The 20651-nt window shown below is 38.2% G+C and overlaps 1 protein-coding gene across 24 annotated transcripts in view; it reads right to left on the bottom strand.

The window, feature by feature from the left end:
• LOC131434942 (small conductance calcium-activated potassium channel protein) overlaps positions 1 to 20651 on the bottom strand; it is an 880455-nt gene that overhangs the window by 441974 nt on the left and 417830 nt on the right. For 4 of the 24 annotated variants that reach the window (XM_058602275.1, XM_058602260.1, XM_058602265.1 and 1 more), the window contains one exon: positions 6851 to 7192. The exons of 14 other annotated variants lie outside the window; for them this stretch is intronic. Coding sequence is in view for 1 of the 10 variants with exons in the window: in XM_058602272.1 (XP_058458255.1) it covers positions 6466 to 6507 (42 nt within the window). In the remaining 9 variants the exon portion in view is untranslated. Of the gene's footprint in view, positions 1 to 6465; positions 6604 to 6797; positions 7261 to 20651 lie in introns of all 24 variants that reach the window. 6 more of the 24 variants (XM_058602261.1, XM_058602264.1, XM_058602272.1 and 3 more) reach the window with 5 other exon arrangements.

Here is a 20651-nt window from a genome sequence, read left to right as displayed (position 1 = left end):
ATGTCGCGTATTGAAAAGAAAAGAAAACTCGGTTCTTCAAACCCGAAACTAGACCTGAAAGTTGTATCTCTAATCATGAAGAAAAAATCAGTGTCAATACGTGGTTTGGCAAAAAAGCAGGAACAAGTGTCGGAATGATAAGCGTTTCAAGAGGCGAAATCACATGAAGACCTACAAGAAGCAGAAAATCTCGAAACAAAGTGTAGAACAGAAGAAGCGAGTAGCAACAAGGGCCCGGAAATTGTATTCGCGTCTTTTGCAGAGTCCGGATGCATGCGTTTTGATAGACGATGAGACTTATGTAAAGGAGGACTCAAAAACCCTCCAACAAGATCCACAATACTTTACTGTCATCGTTGAGGAGGATGTGAGCGATGCGAACCTGTCGATTCAAGTAGATAAATTCACTCGAAAGGTACTGGTATGGCAAGCAATATGTTCCTGTAGTTTGAAGTCAACCATTTTTTACACTACCGGAACTATAAATGCAGAAATCTATCGATCTGAGTGACTCCAGAAGAGATTGCTGCATTTATATATGAAGCATAGTACACCTCTACTGTTTTGGCAGGAATTAGCGTCGGTTCACTATGCCAAAACCACTCTAAATTGGCTTGCGGAAAAAGGTATAAATTTCGTTGAGAAAAATATCAATCCACCAAATTGTCCTCAGCTTCGACCCATCGAACGTTACTGAGCAATCGTGAAGAGGGTCTTCAAGAAGACTGGTAAGACAGCTGGGAACATGCAGGAGTTCAACAAAATTTGCGCTCAAGCGTCCAAAAAATGCGATTCAACACTTGTCCGGAACTTGATGAAGAGCGTTCGATCAAAAGTTCGAAAATTCGTGAAGAAATAACTTAAATTTAATCCGGTTTTCATTATGTTATTCATTTAACCTCGTACAATAAAGGATCAATTTTAAGTTTGAATAAAATATCGTTTTTTATCAAAATTTGAAAGAAAAATTTGTGGATAGCTTATATTCCTTTATTTAAAAGAACATTTTTTTTTTTTTTTTTTTTTTTTTAAATAACTATTCATTGGAATATGATTTAAAATTAAATTATTAAGATTTAAATTGGGTGTTCAGCCACAAGTGGTGACTTTTCAGCCCTGTTATATATATATGATTTGGTTATTACCATGAAGACATTATTTGCTTCCGCAATTCTGAGATTTTTGTGTAGGGAAAATTCTAAACCTACTTGTATTGTGTAATGGGGAAAAGGAACTTATATACTAACTTACTAACTAATACAGAGAGCGAATCGATTCAATTGAAGATTGCATCGATTTTTGTCGGAATTTGCTTATAATATTATGTGACATTACATCTAATGGTTCTATATTTGTGAGTCTGTGTAACTCATTTGTGCTAAACCAGGGAGGACGCTTCAAAATCATTTTCAGAATTTTATTCTGAATCCTTTGAAGCGTTTTCTTCCTGGTGGAACAACAACTTGACCAAATTGGTACCGCATAAAGCATGGCTGGTCTGAAAATTTGTTTATAAATTAACAGTTTGTTTTTTAGACAGAGCTTAGAATTTCTGTTTATAAGAGGATATAAACATTTAATATATTTATTACACTTTGCCTGGATTCCTTCAATGTGATCCTTGAAAGTGAGTTTTTTGTCATACGTTAAACCTAAGTATTTAGCTTGATCAGACCATGTCAATTCCAAGCCATTCAATTTAAGAATGTGATTATTGTTTGGTTTAAGAAAAGAAGCTCTTGGCTTGTGAGGAAAGATAATTAATTGCGTTTTTGCTGCATTTGGTTTAATTTTCCATTTTGACAGATAATCACTGAAAATATTTAAACTTCTTTGTAGGCGACTGCAGATCACTCTTAGATTTCTACCTGTGGCTAACAGACTTGTGTCGTCACAGAATAGTGATTTCTGACAACCAACGGGTAGATTTGGAAGATCAGAAGTGAAAATATTATACAAGATTGGAGCTACGCTCGAACCCTGCGGAACACCGGCTCGTACGGGTAGCAATTCAGATTTACAGTTCTGATAGCTAACCTGAAGAGTACGATCAGTTAAATAATTTTGAATCATTTTGATCAAATAAATAGGAAACTGGAAATCGGACATTTTTGCTATTAAACCTTTGTGCCAAACACTGTCGAATGCTTTTTCTATGTCTAGAAGAGCAACTCCAGTGGATAACCCAGAAGATTTATTTGCTTTTATCATGTTCGTTACTCTGACAAGTTGATGAGTAGTTGAATGTTCATGACGAAATCCAAACTGCTCTGGTAAAAAAATTGAATTCTCATTTATATGAGTCATCATTCTCAACAAGATAATTTTTTCAAAAAGTTTACTGATAGAAGAAAGTAAGCTAATTGGGCGATAACTTGATGTTTCTGCTGGGTTTTTATCAGGTTTTAGGATAGGAATTACTTTAGCGTTTTTCCATCTTTTTGGGAAGTAAGCTAATGAAAAACACTTGTTGAAAATTTTAACCAGGAGTCTCAAGGCAACATCGGGAAGATTTTTAATAAGAATATTAAAAATTCCATCATTACCAGGAGCCTTCATGTTTTTGAGTTTCCTAATAATTGATTTAATTTCATCAAAATTCGTCTCAATAATGCCATCGTGTGATAACACTTGGGTTGAAATATGATCATATTTCAGTGAGACTTCATTTTCAATAGGACTCACAACGTTTAAATTATTTAAAAGAACATTGATTTTAATGTTTCTAGGATATATACACAGTGTACCCTCCCAAGAAACAAATTGATCGTTTGGAAAATTGGCTCAAATGCAAAATGTATGCTATACAATGTTTGAAATATTTTTGAAATGTGATGAAATTTGATCTTGGAGTGCAAACATGTTATGTTAAAAAATGATTTCTGTAAACCTACACTGAAAAAACACCGTAACCATTGCCTGTATTACCTTGCTTTGCGTCTTGTACAGTTCTAACGAGAGCGAACCCTTCATTTCATTGCATTGCCATGGATTGCTTAGTTCATGTGTTAACTAAGAATGAGAGCACAGGGAAATTACCAAACAAGAGAACTGGCTTGTTCAGTCGTATATACTCTCACGCATCCAGTTTTTTTTTCTAATACTGGTCTCTCATTCAGCAATGTCAAGCAAAGTGTTCACAGTGGATGTTTTGTTGCTTCGTTCGTATGAGGATTCACAATACAAGCCCTGCTGAAGTGTGCACAAATTTTATTAATTATGTCGCCAAACACCTTGTAAAATCCATTGTTTGGGGGCTGCTTCTTCCATCGCGGCTTCAGGTTTTAAGAACTGTTCAATGGATTCTTGAAGCAGCCGTGGTTTTTTGAAGTAATTTAGGAAGATGTTCAAGAGCAATCAAGAAAATAGTGGCAGTAACATTTAAAAAAAAATTTCATGGGTTTACCTTCACCCGCACTGACGAAACTACCCATGCAGCATCAATCATAGTAACCCATTAGTCAGCAAACAAAATTTGACAGCTCTATCAGATGAACCGTGGGCAAAAATAGTGAAGCAAATCCGTTCAGAAGTTCTACGTCTAAAAACGAATATCGTGCGGCACTTTGCGGACGCTCCGGCATCTGCAACCCGTTCCGGCATCTGCAACATCTTGGCACTATTAGACAATAATCAGAGAATAGAAAGAAAGTCCGGTTCCGAACGGCCAACGATCCTGAGCGGCCAGAAGCTCCAAAAGAAGCTGAAGAGGCAGACCGAGAGAAAAGCGCTGCGTGCGCTTGGCCGGGAGGTCAGTGCAACTGGCCGAACGGTGAAAAAGTACCGGGCGAACATGAACATACATGTCAGGAAGCGGATGTCACGTCCACTGGTTTTGGAGCTGCAGCCAGTGACTCAACGGCAGCGGCTGAATAAGTTGGTCAACTCGATTTTCATGGCGAATCGCGAAGTGGCGGTTATTATGGACGAAGAGATCTATCTCACCCTGGAGGGCACTTCGTATTTTACTTTCCCATGAAACTCCAAGTTCCCAGGTGAAAATCATTTCACACACCCAGTTCCCCAAGAAGGTGCTGTTGTGGCTGACAATTCGCGAGAACGGGATTTGAAAGGAGCTCTTCTTTTGCACCGGACTAGCCGTGAACGGGGAAATTCATAGTACGAAATGCCTGCCGGAAGTTGCGTCCTTCATCAAGAAACACCATTAGGGCGAAGACGCGGTGTTCTGGCCGGATGTGGTATCGACATACTACTCGAAGCGGTTATTGGAGGAGACGAGCTGCTGGCCAACCTAAAATGTAAGATCTACTCCAACAATTTTGTCGCGAAACTGGGGAGGAATTGACAAATAAAACGAAGAAAGAACTCAAAAACATGCCTGCAAACATGTTTTCGTTCGCCAAGGCGAATATTTTGGTTGAGTGCCGGAAGGCCTCTCGCAAGGGCGAAGATTTTTTTTCGAAAGTAAGTTTGAATATTTACCTTTCACGGGAAAGTAAAATCTGTCAAAAACAATTATCTGTCTTAGTTTCTTTTATCGGTATCCGAAAAAAGTTCATTTTTTATAATGCAAACCTTAAACACCGGAGTTATCTCAAGAAATCCTTGAATGAAGAAAAAAACATCGTGACAGTTAGCGGGGATCTTGAAGTTGCAACTAAATTATTGCAGTGGCCTCCCGATTCTCCGCGAGGAAACCGATTTTGCTCACACTATTTGTATTTTATAGCTCTTGTTTCCACAATCATGTACGCAACATATTTCGTCAATATTCATAATTTATTCCATTTTTTCCATTCTATCTATTATTATTTTTTTAATTCCATTTTATTTGTAGTACATGCCGGAGATCAAGTTCTTTGCAGAATTGCATGAAATTTTCCAAATAAATAAAGAACTACCTTATGATAAAAAAAGAACCGGAATTTTCATTTTAAAATTCCCGCGCTTGTCCAATCGGTAAACTTTTATTCTCTCAACGTTGGCAACACTTTTATACACATTCTGGCCCTTATTACTGGTGTCACTACACTGTGAAAACCAAGTGAAGTGACTGTGACCCTTATTATGGATATCACTTCACGGTGGAAATCAAGTGAAGTGAACGTAGGTCCTTTTTACGGAAGTCGCTTCTGAGACAAAAGTAATTACTTGAATGAACTTGATGTCATTATGAACATCACGCCACCAACACTTTGTTGAAAAAAATTAGTTTTTTCCACCACAGTGATCACTTCACTATGCGTGATACCGGTAATAGATAACATCAAGTGAAGTGACATGTAAGTGAAGTGAATGTGAAAGTGGAGTGAGAACGGTAATAAGGGAATCTGTCAAATTTTGACGCATATCGTACAATTAGTTTTAAACAACGCCACACGAAAATTTTTCAACTTCTTTGTATAGACGCCAAACAAAAACTAATCGTACGATATGCGTCACAATTTGACAGAATGTGTATAAAAATGTTGCCAACGTTGAAAGAATAAAAGTTTACCGATTGGACAAGCGCGGGAGTTTTAAAATGAAAATTCCGGTTCTTTTTTTATCATAAGGTACTTCTTTTACAAAATCAAGTGAAATTTTTGAAGAATTTTTTAAAACTTTCTGCCAATATTTTCGGAATAAACTAAATCTAAAGCGTTCTATTGGCACGATTTTTGTTGCTTTTAGGTTGCCAATATAAATCAAAAATTAAAAAAATAATTCAGTGAAAAACGTACTCCTTTCTACACGAACACGATTGACACCAAACTGAATTGACTCGGCGTCATCTAGCTAACTGACATCTATCTGTCACATGAAAGTGCGCTTACGAAGTCAACCCATGAATGGAAATAATTGCTGGTTTAGAAGATATGAAAGCTGTCCGGTTTAGCCCCGTGTCCGGACTAGTCCCGGTCTCCTCTATTGTAACAGTTCGACATGAATAATGAACGCTCTGACAAGTCGAAGGTGTAAATACAAATCAAAAAACAACTAAGCTTAGTATGTTAAATATTGAATTTCATATTTGAACGTATTAAATCATAATTTGGATTGTTTTGCTGTATTTTATAACATCATATAACATCGCGAATATCGCAGATATATTGATATAAAATTATAAAATTCTGGAATATCAATTTACAACGAGAAAATGTTTAATTTAATAGTAGTTAAGACAAAAAGAAAATCGTTTCAGAAAATCTCTTCGCTGTAATCGACAATGTTAGTTATATCAAATTTGAAAAATTTTATAAACATGTTGCTTTGTATCAGTTTCACGTAATATCTGTAAGTATACAAGATATAGAAATTAGCAGAGCAAATAATAAAACATTCGTTGCACAAGCAGTAGATAATTTTGCATTTTTTGGCGTTTGAACTTTTTTTTCGTTTTCGGCAAAATGTCGAAGCAATTGGCATGGACATATTTCGATAAACTGCAACAACAAACAAACGAAAACAAAGGTAATAAATAACTGTAATCCATGCTCCGGTTGGTTCAACGTTGCTACGCACCTGCTGTTCTCTAAAAAAGACTAAGTCGGTGTCTATAAGCATCTAACTTGAACGCAGGGTTGCACTACTGCAATACTGGGTGGACGAGCAGCTACCGGGTGTTTGGATGCACTTGTGTTGTTTGTTGATTCGGGTATACTTATTGTGTTGGAGGGTAGAGAGTAGAAAGAAAATACAATTGATGATGAGTAGAAGCTGATAAGGATTGATTTTAGGGTAATGAATACTCTGTAGATCAACTTGACCAATTGCGCATTCTATGCTTTCTATGAGAGGGCTAAAAGCTACTAGAAGCGAAAAATGCAAAATAATGTGTAACATTTTGAACGAACCTTTGATACAAAGTAGGAAAACAAAAACAAATAAGGAGGAGTTGAAAAATCACCTTGAGGTACAGGGACGCGGCTAGTTCTGTGTCAAGTCATTTAGCAGGTCCTGGCAAGTTTGGTCGAAATAAATGTTTGTGTGTTTTTTTTTTAATTATTTTTTAACCGCGAACTGTGTTCCAGATTACTTCATGCTTTCACCTGCTGTAGTAGTAAACCGATGTGGCACTCACTTTCGCACAAGTTCTCGTTGATTTCTTCTCTTTTTCGACTCTTTGGGTTGAAAACTTTCTGCTCTCGGGTTGGCGAGCGTTATTGCTCACTTTTTTTTGCTGCACTGGTTCAGTTGTTGTCACAAACGACTTTTTTCACATAATTTCACTTTCTCGGATTTGATAGCACTGTTGAAAAGTAAATTTAGCTTTTTCTTGTCTTCAAAAATTTCTACTTGTTATACAGAGTAAGTTTTCTGCAGGGAGTTTAGATTGGTAAAGTTTCGAGGCAGTTTAAAAGCAATGGCGGCGTTCGACCGAATTAGTTTAGTTTGGCTCTAGGAAAGGGGGAACAATGTTGCAAGTAGTTGAGTGTAGTTTAGAGTTTAGCACAAGGATCATAGGGCACCAAAACCGACGAAAAATGGGATTAGTGTTCGTTTCATTCAGTTTTTGTGCTAGCCATAAGTTGCATGAGACTGGATTAAGATCGGCGGTAGCTTCTTCACTGGAAGTTTATTTTAAAAGTTGTTGTTACGAGAAAATAGCAGGTTTTACCAAAAGCCATCGTAAGACATAATATACCAACACCACCACCTTCATCAACAGTTTGTGTATTACACAAGTAGCAGCAGGAATCATGCAAGAAAATGCATTTGGTACTTTGGTTTTTGCATTTTCCTCAATTACTTGACCCCAGCGTGAATTTATAGCCGTTTGATGATTTCTCACTGTTTCCTTCTTTTCTATACAACGTTATAAATTACTATTATTTTTAGAACCTATGTATACCAGACAGTTACTAACTTAAATCCAAAATCAACCAACTCCCACCACAATTCTCTCACTGCCCCATTCTCTTTCATTCGAGATCTGCACTCAAATTCTCTGGGAAAAACGTTTTCTCTTGGTAACCTTCCTTTCGTGCAATATTTTGCTCAAGGAAGAAAAAACGTGGGAATAGACCCCTGGTACCTAACTGCAGGCAGTTTGCAAAGATTTGAAACTTTTAGGTTCAACTCTGATGAAAACAATAAACTATTCCGTGTATGATCCAAGCCATAAGATTTGATGATATTTAATAAGGTTAGTTTATGGTATTCGTTCATTTATTTTTTTCAAATTTCAACCAATTTGCATTACGATGCTGGTATCTGCTGTTCGAACCATTGGGCTCTGGATAGTTTTAATCGCAATTTGTATTGAAAACCCAGTGGCCATATGACATATTTTTGATATCCATTTCCGGTACCACGATTAAGAAATTATGAAAATCATGAAACGTCTCTTCTGATGAGTTCATACCTATTATTAATGATATTATGAGCAAAATAATTTAAATTATGGTAATTTCATAAGATTTGCTTACAAAATTATCAGTAGTAGATATGGTCTAATGAGAAAAAATGTTTCATGATTTTCATCGATTTATTAATTTTAGTTTGACGTAAAGCCGCCATGACTAAGTTCAGTTTTTGCAATGACTGAGCGGAAATATATATTGGAGAAGCCAAGTGAAAGAAAAACTAACAGAAAAGATGAATTTTTTGGAAAAAGATACGCTCAGAGACAGGGACTCGAACCTGCGTTCTTATGCATTCCGTGCATACGCGCTACCATTTCGCCACTCTGATCTTGCTTTAGCCACACTAAAACTCACAGACATATTAGCAACGTACATCGAACATGGTCCACATCCTGGCCGTCACCTGACCGATACCTTATATCCAAACATCTTCTCTGTCCATCAAACACTAGTCCTCTCGCTTTATACCTATTTCTCCGATCAAGCATTGAGTAGGAGAGTGTATTTATAATCGCTTGTCACCTTCATAGGGGTCTGTCGCTGACGATGTCCAGCCAGCGACTGGCACCATCAAAGAAGGTGACAAGCGATTATAAATACACTCTCCTACTCAATGCTTGATCGGAGAAATAGGTATAAATCGAGAGGACTAGTGTTTGATGGACAAAGAAGATGTTTGGATATAAGGTATCGGTCAGGTGACGGCCAGGATGTGGACCATGTTCGATGTACGTTGCTACTATGTCTGTGAGTTTTAGTGTGGCTAAAGCAAGATCAGAGTGGCGAAATGGTAGCGCGTATGCACGGAATGCATAAGAACGCAGGTTCGAGTCCTGTCTCTGAGCGTATCTTTTTCCAAAAAATTCATCTTTTCTGTTAGTTTTTCTTTCACTTGGCTTCTCCAATATATATTTCCGCTCAGTCATTGCAAAAACTGATGATTTTCATGATTTCTTAATCATGGTACCGGCAATGGATTTGTGTCCGTGTAAAGGCGAAGGAATGTTTGACAATCGGAGCAAACATGAAAACTGAAACACCTGCTTCCACCAAAGAAAGATAATGCACCTTCAAAGGCAGCTGTTAACAAATTACTGGCAATATAACCAATAATTAAAAAAACAGGTTGCCAAAACTAAGAAGGGCCCAAAACAAGTTTAGCTTTTCCTGATTTGGTAACCCATGAGTTTCCAAAATCAAACATCGTTAAAAACTTTATTGAAAAATGGTTTCTTGGCCAAGTTTCGTTTTGGGCAAAACGACAACAAATATTTATTGTCAAGTGGATTGAAACATTGGAAATTGTGGAAATCGCAAATGGAAGGTCTCCCGTCACCCTGAACGCTATTGAATGATTTTGAAATCGGATGCTTACTTTTTGAATTATGCGATGTTTTATGCCAAATTTTCAGTTTTCAACAATATCTGTCACAATTGATCTTGAAAACAGAATAGCTATCCAACGAGTCATAGATTGTTTAATCCGTCCATTTTTAACGGAGATATCAATATTTTAGTGTAAGTGACTTTTTACATAATTCCAGTAAGGAGTGTATCGATAAGTAGTTAGCAACATTCAAACAGTTATTACTCTGAAATGGCTTAATTTTTTGCAGCGTGTTTTACGGTGACATGTTTGTTTACATGTCAATAACAGCTGCACAATCGATTGGTTTCTGTACGGTTTATCGTTTCAATGATGAGTCGAATTGATCCGGAAAAGTGAAAGAAAATTCTGCACACTTGGTGCTCAGAAAGTGGTGTCACGTACAACGAAATTGCAAAACGGGTGAAAGTGCACCACACCAGTGTCAAAAATATTATCGAGAAGTTCGGAAGACCCTTTCCATAAAGGATTTGCCCCGATCCGGTAGGAAAACGGGACCCAGCCAGCCCGGCTGGGACTTAAAAGTGATTGAGTACATCAGGAAAAACCCATCGGCGTCGACGCGGGGATTGGCCAAGCAGTTCAACACCAGCATCGGGATGATTCAACGGATCAAAGTTCGGAACTCCCTGAAAACGTACAAGAAATAGAAGGTGCCGAAAAAGTCCCTGGTACAGAAGTTCGGTCACAAAAACTTTCTAACCCGATGTACGGGGTTGGGAATCGAGCTCAGTTGAGCTACGTGAAAGGCATCACGCTATACCCGTCCCCATTGGAACATTTTTATATCTTCAGCTTCGACGAAGCGCCATGCTCGCGCATGTACTGGTATGACGTAGACAAGCCGTCGTTGAAATTCGTTCTCGACAATCTCCATGGAATAATAACAATAGGAATTTTCTTTTAGAGTAGTATTCCTGTATCCACATAAAGGTTATGACATGAAAATTTTTTCACAGATCATTAAACTTTGCAATATATAAAACATTTTATAATGAGAACGGAGAGGTTAGAGCAAATAAAACTGATCAAACTAGTCGCAAATGTAAGGCCTCCCCGTCACCCAGAACGCTATTGAATGGTTTTGAGATCGGATGTTTACTTTTTGAGTTATATGAAGTTTTTAAAATTTCAGTTTTTTAGACAGTATCTGTCGCACTTGACGTTGAAAACAGAATATTTTTTTTGACTTAGATTTCGCACGGTAATAGCTATCCAACAAGCCATAGATTGTTAAAATCTGTCCATTTTTAACGGAAATATCGATATTTTTGTGGAAGCGACATTTCCCCCTATTCCAGCAGTAGTAGTTTTGTGCATTGTATGGCAAAGCAATGTTTGGGAGCAGGCGCGTACACAGGGGGGGGTTTTAGGGGGAGCTCTTCGTCGGAGTAGTCTAGATCCATCGTCGGGGACTACACGAGTAGTATGTAAAACTGTTAGGATCGTCGAGGCGCCAGTGAACCTGAAGCTATGCTCCAACCGGAATCACTGGATCGACCCAGGCATCCTCTCGGTCGGGCGTTGACGGGTATCGAAAGCGTTGGTTTCGGGAGGGTCTCCTTCGTCGGGGAACTCTCCGTCGGTGTAGGCTAGATCCTTTGTCGGGGACTAGATGAGTAGATCGTCTCGTGGTACCGCTAGAATCGTCTGAGCGCCAGTGAACCGGAAGTCACGCTCCAACCGAAATAATTGGATCGACTTAGGCATCGTTTCGGTTGGGTCGTAGACGCGTACCGTAAGCGTCGGTTCGGGAGGACTTCCCTCGTCGGGGAAATCTCCGTCGGTGTAGACTAGATCTTTTGGCGGAGACTAGTCGAGTAGTTCCGCGACGTAACGTAAGTTCTGGGTCGTCGAGGCGCCAGTGAACCGGAAGTTACCCTCCAACCGGCATCACTGGACCGAACTCGTCATCCAATTGGTCGATTCCTCAAGAGCAGGATGCTGATCCTCATTCTGCATAAATCTGGGGAGGGTGTTGTGAGCACCAATAGTTTTCCACCCCGAAGTAATACCTAGCGGTGGTGCCGGGGAGGTAGGGTTGGAGATCCAAGGTGTTTTAGTGGGTAGTTCCAATCAACAGTTGGGTAGTCCTGTGGAGAGTCCCACACTCCGTGCGTAAATGCATTTCACCTTGTGAAAAAAAACTATCGCTATCCTAAAACTGTATATTCTATACTTGAAACAATTTCCTTTTAATTTGTAGTATGATCAAAGTACAACAAATTTGCAGCTCATTTTTTTAAATTACGTTAAATTTAAGTACGAAGATATCTGATTCTTCACAAAATTTCTGTTAGAGACTATTTCAATTTAATAATAATAATAATAATAATAATAATAATAATAATAATAATAATAATAATAATAATAATAATAATAATAATAATAATAATAATAATAATAATAATAATAATAATAATAATAATAATAATAATAATAATAATAATAATAATAATAATAATAATAATAATAATAATAATAATAATAATAATAATAATAATAATAATAATAATAATAATAATAATAATAATAATAATAATAATAATAATAATAGTAATCGCTCTGTTCCAAAAGCGTGAGGTTGCTGTCAGAGTGAAAGCGTCACACGATGCGTCTAGGCGCGCGTGCGTGCTAGTTGTATTTGATCAATGCAAACCTGTTAGAGCGAATGCGATGCGATAACAGTGCATTGCATAGAATCGCTTCGCTTCACATCGCGTTCCGCGTTCACTCTGACATCATCCTGAGGTCTTCGATGTTGCTTTGTTGTTGATAGGCCGTGTCTCGATTCGACAAGCCTTGCTCAGTAAATGAAGAAATAGGTGAAATATTCGTCTTTTATATCGATGCAGTACATATTGTGCTCTCTTCCTCAGAACGCGTTATGATTGTCTGGTGCTGACATGGTTCAAATCAGACAGGTTTTTCAATAGTGTACTATTTAAACACTTCAATGTTGGTGCAATACACGTTCAATTTGAGAAATTTCAAATCTATTGGTGGTTGGATAATACATAACCTTCCACAGATCACTGAGCTATGAGCTTTCAAAATTTTTTGATACTGGTTGATACCAAACATTTAAGAAAAGTTCAATTTTCAATTATTTAAGATTATGTCACACAACTGAAAATTTTATCATAAAATTGTGATCATATTTCTGATGACATGTAGCTAAAATTATGTTGAATCGTTGGATACAACAAGAGATATTCACGATCAAAAACTTATCACTCAGAGGGTAAAATTTTAAAAGGTGGCCCATAGTAAAGTAAGTCGTATTCACGACTAAAAGAGCAAAATGAATTCAATGATCAAACATTCAAATTAAAATAAACTTCTGGTCCCATACGAACTTGGTGAATTTTATCCGATTTCGATTTCAAATTTTGAAATTACAGGGTGCTGAGTTTTTAAAATTCAAACCGTCATAGAAAATGAAAAATAATCTTCAAAGTTGGGCTCAAAACCTTATTTCAATTGAATCGTCATACTAATTGATGGACATACGAACTTTTTCTGGTTATGCTGGTCTCTGAATACCGTTTCTGGAAGTACCACAAATGATGACAAAAACTTTAAAGAGGAACCCACTCCTTCATCTCATGGATTGCTTAATCGATTGTCACACGTTTAGATTAAAAGGCATAATTTTAGGATTTCATACAATTTCTATCTTCGATTCGTCTTGCAATTTCAAAATTTTAATTACAATTAATTTAAAACGACGGTCATTAAAATAATTTAATGAAAACTAAACACAACGAAGAATATTTACGAGAAATACACATACTGATTGATAAAAAAGAAACCATCTCACTGCTAGGTGGATTAAGCACGTTTTTTTCACGTACATTAGTCAGGAAAGCCAGACACTCTGAACTACAATATATCGAGCGATGGTCGCTGCTTAAATTGGTTACATGATCTTTTCCAACGGTGTATTGATGGGAAATAGAACTAGTATCAGAAATACATTTATGCTGCTGATGGTCAGCACCACGACCGGGTGGTCAAACAACAGTTAGAAAGCAATTAGCGTAATTGAATTGAGTACAAATTGCTACTCACAACAATAACAAACCATGCCGATGATAATTGAATAATTTGCGTTGGAGCAAGACGGTTGATGATTTTCACATGTCCGCCATATGTTTCAATTTTAATTCGCCATTGAGTGTGAGCATCAATTTCAGGTCTAGTAATATTTTCTTCCAGTTTCTTCTCCTGATCCAACACAATTCGCTGATAGGTGTGCAAGTCTCTGTTGGGGGCAGCTGCTCGGTTGTGTTGCTACGTGGGAGGAATGTTTACGAGACAACACTCACTGCCTGGTTGTATCATCAGTATTGCGCCTCCGGTAGTTAGTTTGGTGCATTATATTGTGACTGGCGCCGTGGCGGTACTGACAAGCGAAGACATCGTCGGGAGCGGGTGTGAAAATGAGGAAAAATCTGAGGTGCCTTTGTAATGAGATTAAACAAGCGAGGGCCAACTCTGCTTTCGCTTGAAGTGTGAATTGCTGTATCTTCATCTGTTTCATAATAAGTCTAAATCTGCAGAAACTGCTTTCCTGTGGGGTTTCCTTGTGTGGATGCAAAAGTTTCGTAACAACACTGCAGCTCGAAGGCTTATTACGGCACATAAATAGATCGCCAACAGTGGAAGTTGGGAGAACTGTTTGAAATTCTATTTGTAACAAGTTATTGCATCACATCTCCCGAAAACGTCACACTTTAAGAGGGGTCTCGCTTACAGTGAGTGCCAAACCTCGTGTGAGCTATAAAACAGCACAGGTGTTTTGAATAATTACAGGGTAATTGTACCATTGGCAATGAGATTACTAGTCAAACAATCACATTATGCTATTGATCATTTAGCCTTCAATCAACAGCTAATATTTTTGATTCGACCTAAAATACAATGTCAAAGGCACAGCTCAGAAAAAAAACCCGTAACACGACTTTACTCAATAATTTTACAGAAATCTAGTTAAAATATTTTCAAAACAGTTTAAATCGATATATGATAGACTGATCGGAAAGTCAACTATCGTTCTCGTTTCACCCAGATTTCCCAGTTTTTTTTTTAAATTTACTTTAATGTCTGACTGTAAAACTGAGACAAACCCGAATACCTCGAACCTATGAGTATTACTGACCTGCAAATAACTCCAATGAATCGGTTATTGTTAGTCCGAACGACTGCAAAGAATTTTATTCTGTTTTACGCTGTCATTTTCTATCATTTCTGTTTGCTTATTTATATCGTCCGAGACAGACAGACAAAATAAACCGCTTTCGACCGGGACGACAAAGAAAAAAGAATTATACAGTGGGTGAACAATAAGACGATTTTGAGATGAGTGAACCTAACGAACAAAAGGCGACGCCGCCAGTACAACCACAAAAAAACCTGTTTTAGCCCACCTAGTTGTGTAATGGTGCCTTTTTCATATCAAACAATAAAATGTAGTAGTCTGTTGTTTGTAGTATTTTCTCAAAAACAAAGTCCACAGAGTATAACGCGGTTTGGTATGAATAAAAAACAAGTTCGAACATGTAGTAAATGCTACTTCCGAATTTAAGCATTTACTGCATACCGTATCGACACAGAGCCGGAAAAGCTGGCATAAGCATGCACAAAGCAAGAAACGTACTTACATATGTAAAAATGCCAATTTCTGTACTTCACTTTATCAGCAAACACACGAGTAGCAACCGCTAGAGCTACCTACCGAAAACTTGTAGTAAATACTACAGTTTGTAGCATGTTTTGACAGAAACGTGATCCACACGTAGCATTTACTACCGAAATTCAAGCATGCTACGTTTTATTCATACGGCCCACTATCACATATAATACTGTGGTATTCTTCAAAATAGTTTCCTGTAATTTTTGAAAGATTAACAAGAACCGGTTTAGTTGACCGTTCACTGATAATGACTACCGATTGAAGTAGTGGCCGATTTAGAATTTTTTCACGTTTTCTATTTTGCCCCTTTAAGTGATGATATATTTTTTTTTGGTTTTGCTGTTTCGCCCCTCTAAGTGATGGTATAAAAGTTTTCACACACTTTGCCCTATAATTCCGGAACTGGAAGTCGGATCTAAATGAAATTCAGAAGTTATGTATGGGACCATAGGACTATTCATTTGAATCAAAGTTTTTGAAATCGGTCGCGCCATCTCTGAGAATAGCGAGTAAGTAATTTTAAATTGGAATCTTTACACTAATTACCAGAACCGGAAGTCGGATACAGATGAAATTCAAAAGTTTTGTAAAGGATCGCAAGACCATTCATTTGAATCTAGTTAGTACATATATTTTGATTTTGCACATTTTTGCACATTTTACCCCATAACTCCGAAACCGGAAATCAGATCCAAACAAAATTTCAGAAATTTATGTAAGAGCTTTCATTTGAATCTAAGTATGTGAAAATCGGTTTAGCCATCTTCGAGAAAAGCTGGTGCCTTTATTTTCACAATTTTTCGTACCTTTTTCCCCATAATACCACCACAAGACCATTCATTGAGCCATCTCCGAAACAAGTTATTGTAAAAAAACGATACATACACACATACGAACATACACACAGATATTTTGCGTACTCGACGAACTGAGTCGAATGGTGTATAATATTCGGCCCTCCGGGCCCTGGTTCCAAAGTCAGTTTTCGCAGTGCAAATTTAAATTAGTTTTCGCAGTGCAAATTTAAATCTACAGCTTAATAAAACAATTGTATGTTATACGTTCAATTTTGTGCGAACTAATTAAATTTACTACTAAAGTCACCAACATACCAGTATACCTCATTCTACCAAAATTGATTCTTTTTTAACAAATTTTTAGCTCTATCGGTGAAAATATATTGTCACTCCCGAGGTATAAAGTTTGTGTAACATTTATTATTTAGAAAATTCCATTTTACAAAAAAAAATCGACTGAAGATAACCCTACAGACTCTAAAAATCGACGCAAGTAAAATTTTCGTGGGAAATTTAATGAGGAAGAAACTTTTCGAAGACTGTGAAACGACGTTTGTGGAAAAAGTTATTAAAGGGAATTCCGGCACAATGACTCATTCCTAAGGTGAAATGTAGTTCAGTTGAACGAACCGTCGCACAGTGGTTCGAATCAATAAAAACGTGGACATAAATCAGTAGCTGCCAAACCGTTCTTTTAATGCATATAGTTGCTTTGAAGAAATTATTTACAAATATATACCGCGTAATTTGATCCTATCATTAATTGTTCATGGCCAACTTTGACAAAAAATGTAACCATAACTTTTTTTTCTGAAGAGATAGAAATATTGTTTCTTCTACAAAGTTTTAGAACTATTAAAAATAATTTACTTTGTCAAATATACCAAAAGTCTAGGTCGCACCGTTTCGGATATACAAAGCGTTTTTATGGCAACCCCCTTAAAATCAGTTTTTTATTCATAAATTGTTTCGAGTTATTTTGTTATGCATACTTTGTTTGAAATAATTGTAGAATTTATAAAATCGCATATTTTTGTTGAAGGTAGTGCATAGGTTTGTTCTTTCCTGGCAAAGTTATGCAACATTTTACCGTTTTTTTACCTAGGATAAAACCTTGCACCGAAGCGAAATATGCAACTTTATGCAGCTGATTTTTACAAAATTTGTAGGAAAAGATGTGCCCAATATCATAAAAGAAAATCTAAGTGGAACTCGGTGGAACTTTTTTTTAGGTCTTTTCAAAGTTAGTTTTAATTACTGAATTATGGCAACCCCCTTAAAACTAGTTTTCTAGTCATAACTTTTTTATGCATACTTCGTTTGGAATAATTTTTTTTTTTATTCAATAATATAATTATTTTTAAGGCACACTGCTTTAGCTCTAAGGTGCCAAGGACTTTTTCTAATTTTATTAACGACTAACTTAAAACTAGGATAGTATGATTGGATAATGTTGTATTGGGGTCGCAGTGGTCGACTTTGGCAGATCCAACCTTCAGCTGGCGATCGGCACCGGCCGGTGGATGGAATATTTCATGAGTCTTCCAGATGACGTTGGCCGCATCCCTCGGTCCGTGTGGGTCCGCGGGAAACACCCCCAGGCTACGAATACCCGGCGGGTGGCCCGCATGACTAGAGCGACCTTCCGTGGGCGATGATGGTGATGTAAATATAACGAAAAAATATAGAGAAGTAAATATTGCGGAAAACGAAGTAAAATGGGGATATGGGAACGAAATTACTAAGAACGACAGAGATCTAATTAGTTGACATCGAGATGGTGAAGAGACGGGGAGGGGGGAAGCGAAAAGGTTAGTGACAGCAAAAAGATCTTGTTAGTTCCGATGAAGATGGTGGACAGATGAGGAATCGGGATAATCGGCGGAAGTTAGTGTCGAACCTGCAGGTGAAAATAATTCTTAGCCACAGTTGAAATAACGTCGATAAATAGGAGGAACTTTCTAAGCAAGATGTAACAGATTACACTTGTATATTAATGTGTTTGAGGAACTTGTATATCAGAAGCATATATGAACTATCCCGACTCGCCAACACATCCCGAACCGGAACCTCAGTCGGTCTACCTCGGGCCCTGAGGGATTCCAATAGTTCCGATCTGGCGTCGCGATACTCTACGCACGACCACACGACATGCTCGATGTCCTGATAACCGTCGCCACAGGTGCAGAGCCCGTTCTCCACGATTCCAATACGCCGGAGATGTGCGTTGAATGTATAGTGATTTGACATGAGTCGTGACATAACGCGAATGAGATCACGACTCACGTTCATCCCCTTGAACCAAGGTTTCGTCGATACCTTAGGGATAATGGAGTGTAGCCATCGTCCCAGTTCGTCATTCGTCCATGAAGTTTGCCAACTTTCGAGAGTTTTCTGACGAGAAATACTGAAAAATTCATTGAAGCAGATTGGTCTTTCATAAATGTCACCTTGTAATGCGCCCACTCTAGCCAGTGAGTCAGCCTTTTCATTTCCCGAAATGGAACAATGCGAAGGGACCCAGACTAACGATATTGAATAAGACCGTTCAGATAAAGTTCTCAAATGTTCCCGTATTTTCCCCAGGAAATATGGGGGATACTTTCCTGGCTTCATTGCCCGGAGAGCTTCTATTGAGCTTAGACTGTCCGTGACAATGAAGTAATGGTCTTTGGGCATGGTTTCAATGATCTCGAGGGTGTACTGAATAGCAGCTAATTCTGCGACGTAAACTGAAGCCGGATCACTGAGTTTGTAAGAAGCGGTGATGTTTTGATTGAAGATGCCGAAGCCTGTGGACTCGTTGATGTATGATCCGTCAGTGTAGAATATCTTTTCACAGTTGATTGTTCTGAATTTGTTATAAAAAATATTGGGGGCCACTTGAGGGCGTACGTGATCCGGAATTCCACGAATCTCTTCTCTCATGGATGTGTCGAAAAACACAGTAGAATCAGAAGTATCCAAGAAATGAGCACGGTTGGAAGCAAACGAAGAAGGATTAATATTCTGAGCCATGTAATCAAAATACAAGGACATAAAACGGGTTTGAGAATTAAGCTCAACTAACCTTTCGAAGTTTTCAATCACCAGAGGATTCAAAATGTCGCATCGAATGAGCAAACGATATGAGAGATCCCAGAACCGGTTTTTCAGTGGGAGAACACCCGCCAGCACTTCGAGGCTCATCGTATGAGTCGATTGCATGCAACCCAAGGCAATACGCAAACAACGATACTGAATTCTTTCCAGCTTAATGAAATGGGTGTTCGCGGCGGATCGGAAGCAGAAGCATCCATATTCCATAACGGACAATATCGTTGTTTGGTACAACCTGATCAGGTCTCCTGGGTGGGCACCCCACCAAGTTCCGGTTATTGTACGAAGAAAATTGATTCTCTGCTGGCATTTTTGTTTCAGATACCTAATGTGACATCCCCACGTGCCTTTGGAGTCGAACCAGACCCCGAGATATTTGAATGTGAAGACCTGAGCTATGTTTTCACCCCCTAGTTGAAGCTGTAGTTGTGCTGGTTCTCGCTTCCTTGAAAATACAACCAGCTCAGTTTTCTCCGTAGAGAACTCGATACCCATTTGAAGAGCCCATGTGGATAAGTTGGCAAGAGTATCTTGTAACGGCCCTTGCAGATCGCCAGCTTTGGGTCCTATAATGGACACAACGCTGTCGTCGGCAAGTTGTCTCAGCGTGCAAGATGTGTTGATACATTTATCGATGTCGTTTACGTAAAAATTGTATAAAAGGGGGCTTAAGCATGAGCCCTGAGGAAGACCCATGTAACTGAATCGTATTGTCGACAAATCACCATGCGCGAAATACATGTATTTCTCGGACAATAGATTGTACAAAAAGTTATTCAAAATTGGTGAAAGACCATGCTGATGCAACTTCTCAGATAGGATATTTATAGAAACTGAGTCAAAAGCCCCCTTGATGTCTAGGAAAACTGACGCCATTTGTTCCTTACGAGCAAATGCCATTTGAATTTCGGTTGAGAGCAACGCAAGACAATCGTTCGTTCCTTTGCCCCTGCGGAAACCAAATTGTGTATCTGAAAGTAAGCCATTACTCTCGACCCAATTGTCTAGACGAAACAGAATCATTTTTTCGAACAATTTCCGCATACAGGAAAGCATAGCAATCGGCCGATACGAATTGTGATCGGAGGCTGGTTTTCCTGGTTTTTGAATGGATATCACTTTCACTTGTCTCCAGTCATGTGGAACAATGTTGTCCTCAAGGAACTTATTGAATAAACTCAGCAAGCGCCTTTTGGCGGGGTCAGGCAGATTTTTCAACAAGTTGAATTTTATTCTGTCTAATCCCGGGGCTTTATTGTTACATGACAAGAGCGCAAGTGAGAGCTCTACCATCGAAAACGGTGTTTCGTTTGTATTTGGTGTCGCGGCGCGGGTGATCTTCTGTTCCGGAACAGAATCTG

Source organism: Malaya genurostris, chromosome 3 (genome assembly GCF_030247185.1).
Source record: "Malaya genurostris strain Urasoe2022 chromosome 3, Malgen_1.1, whole genome shotgun sequence".
Lineage (NCBI taxonomy): Eukaryota > Metazoa > Arthropoda > Insecta > Diptera > Culicidae > Malaya > Malaya genurostris.
The sequence above is the reverse complement of the archived record's forward strand: the minus strand, read 5'-3'. Positions and strand labels throughout refer to the sequence as shown.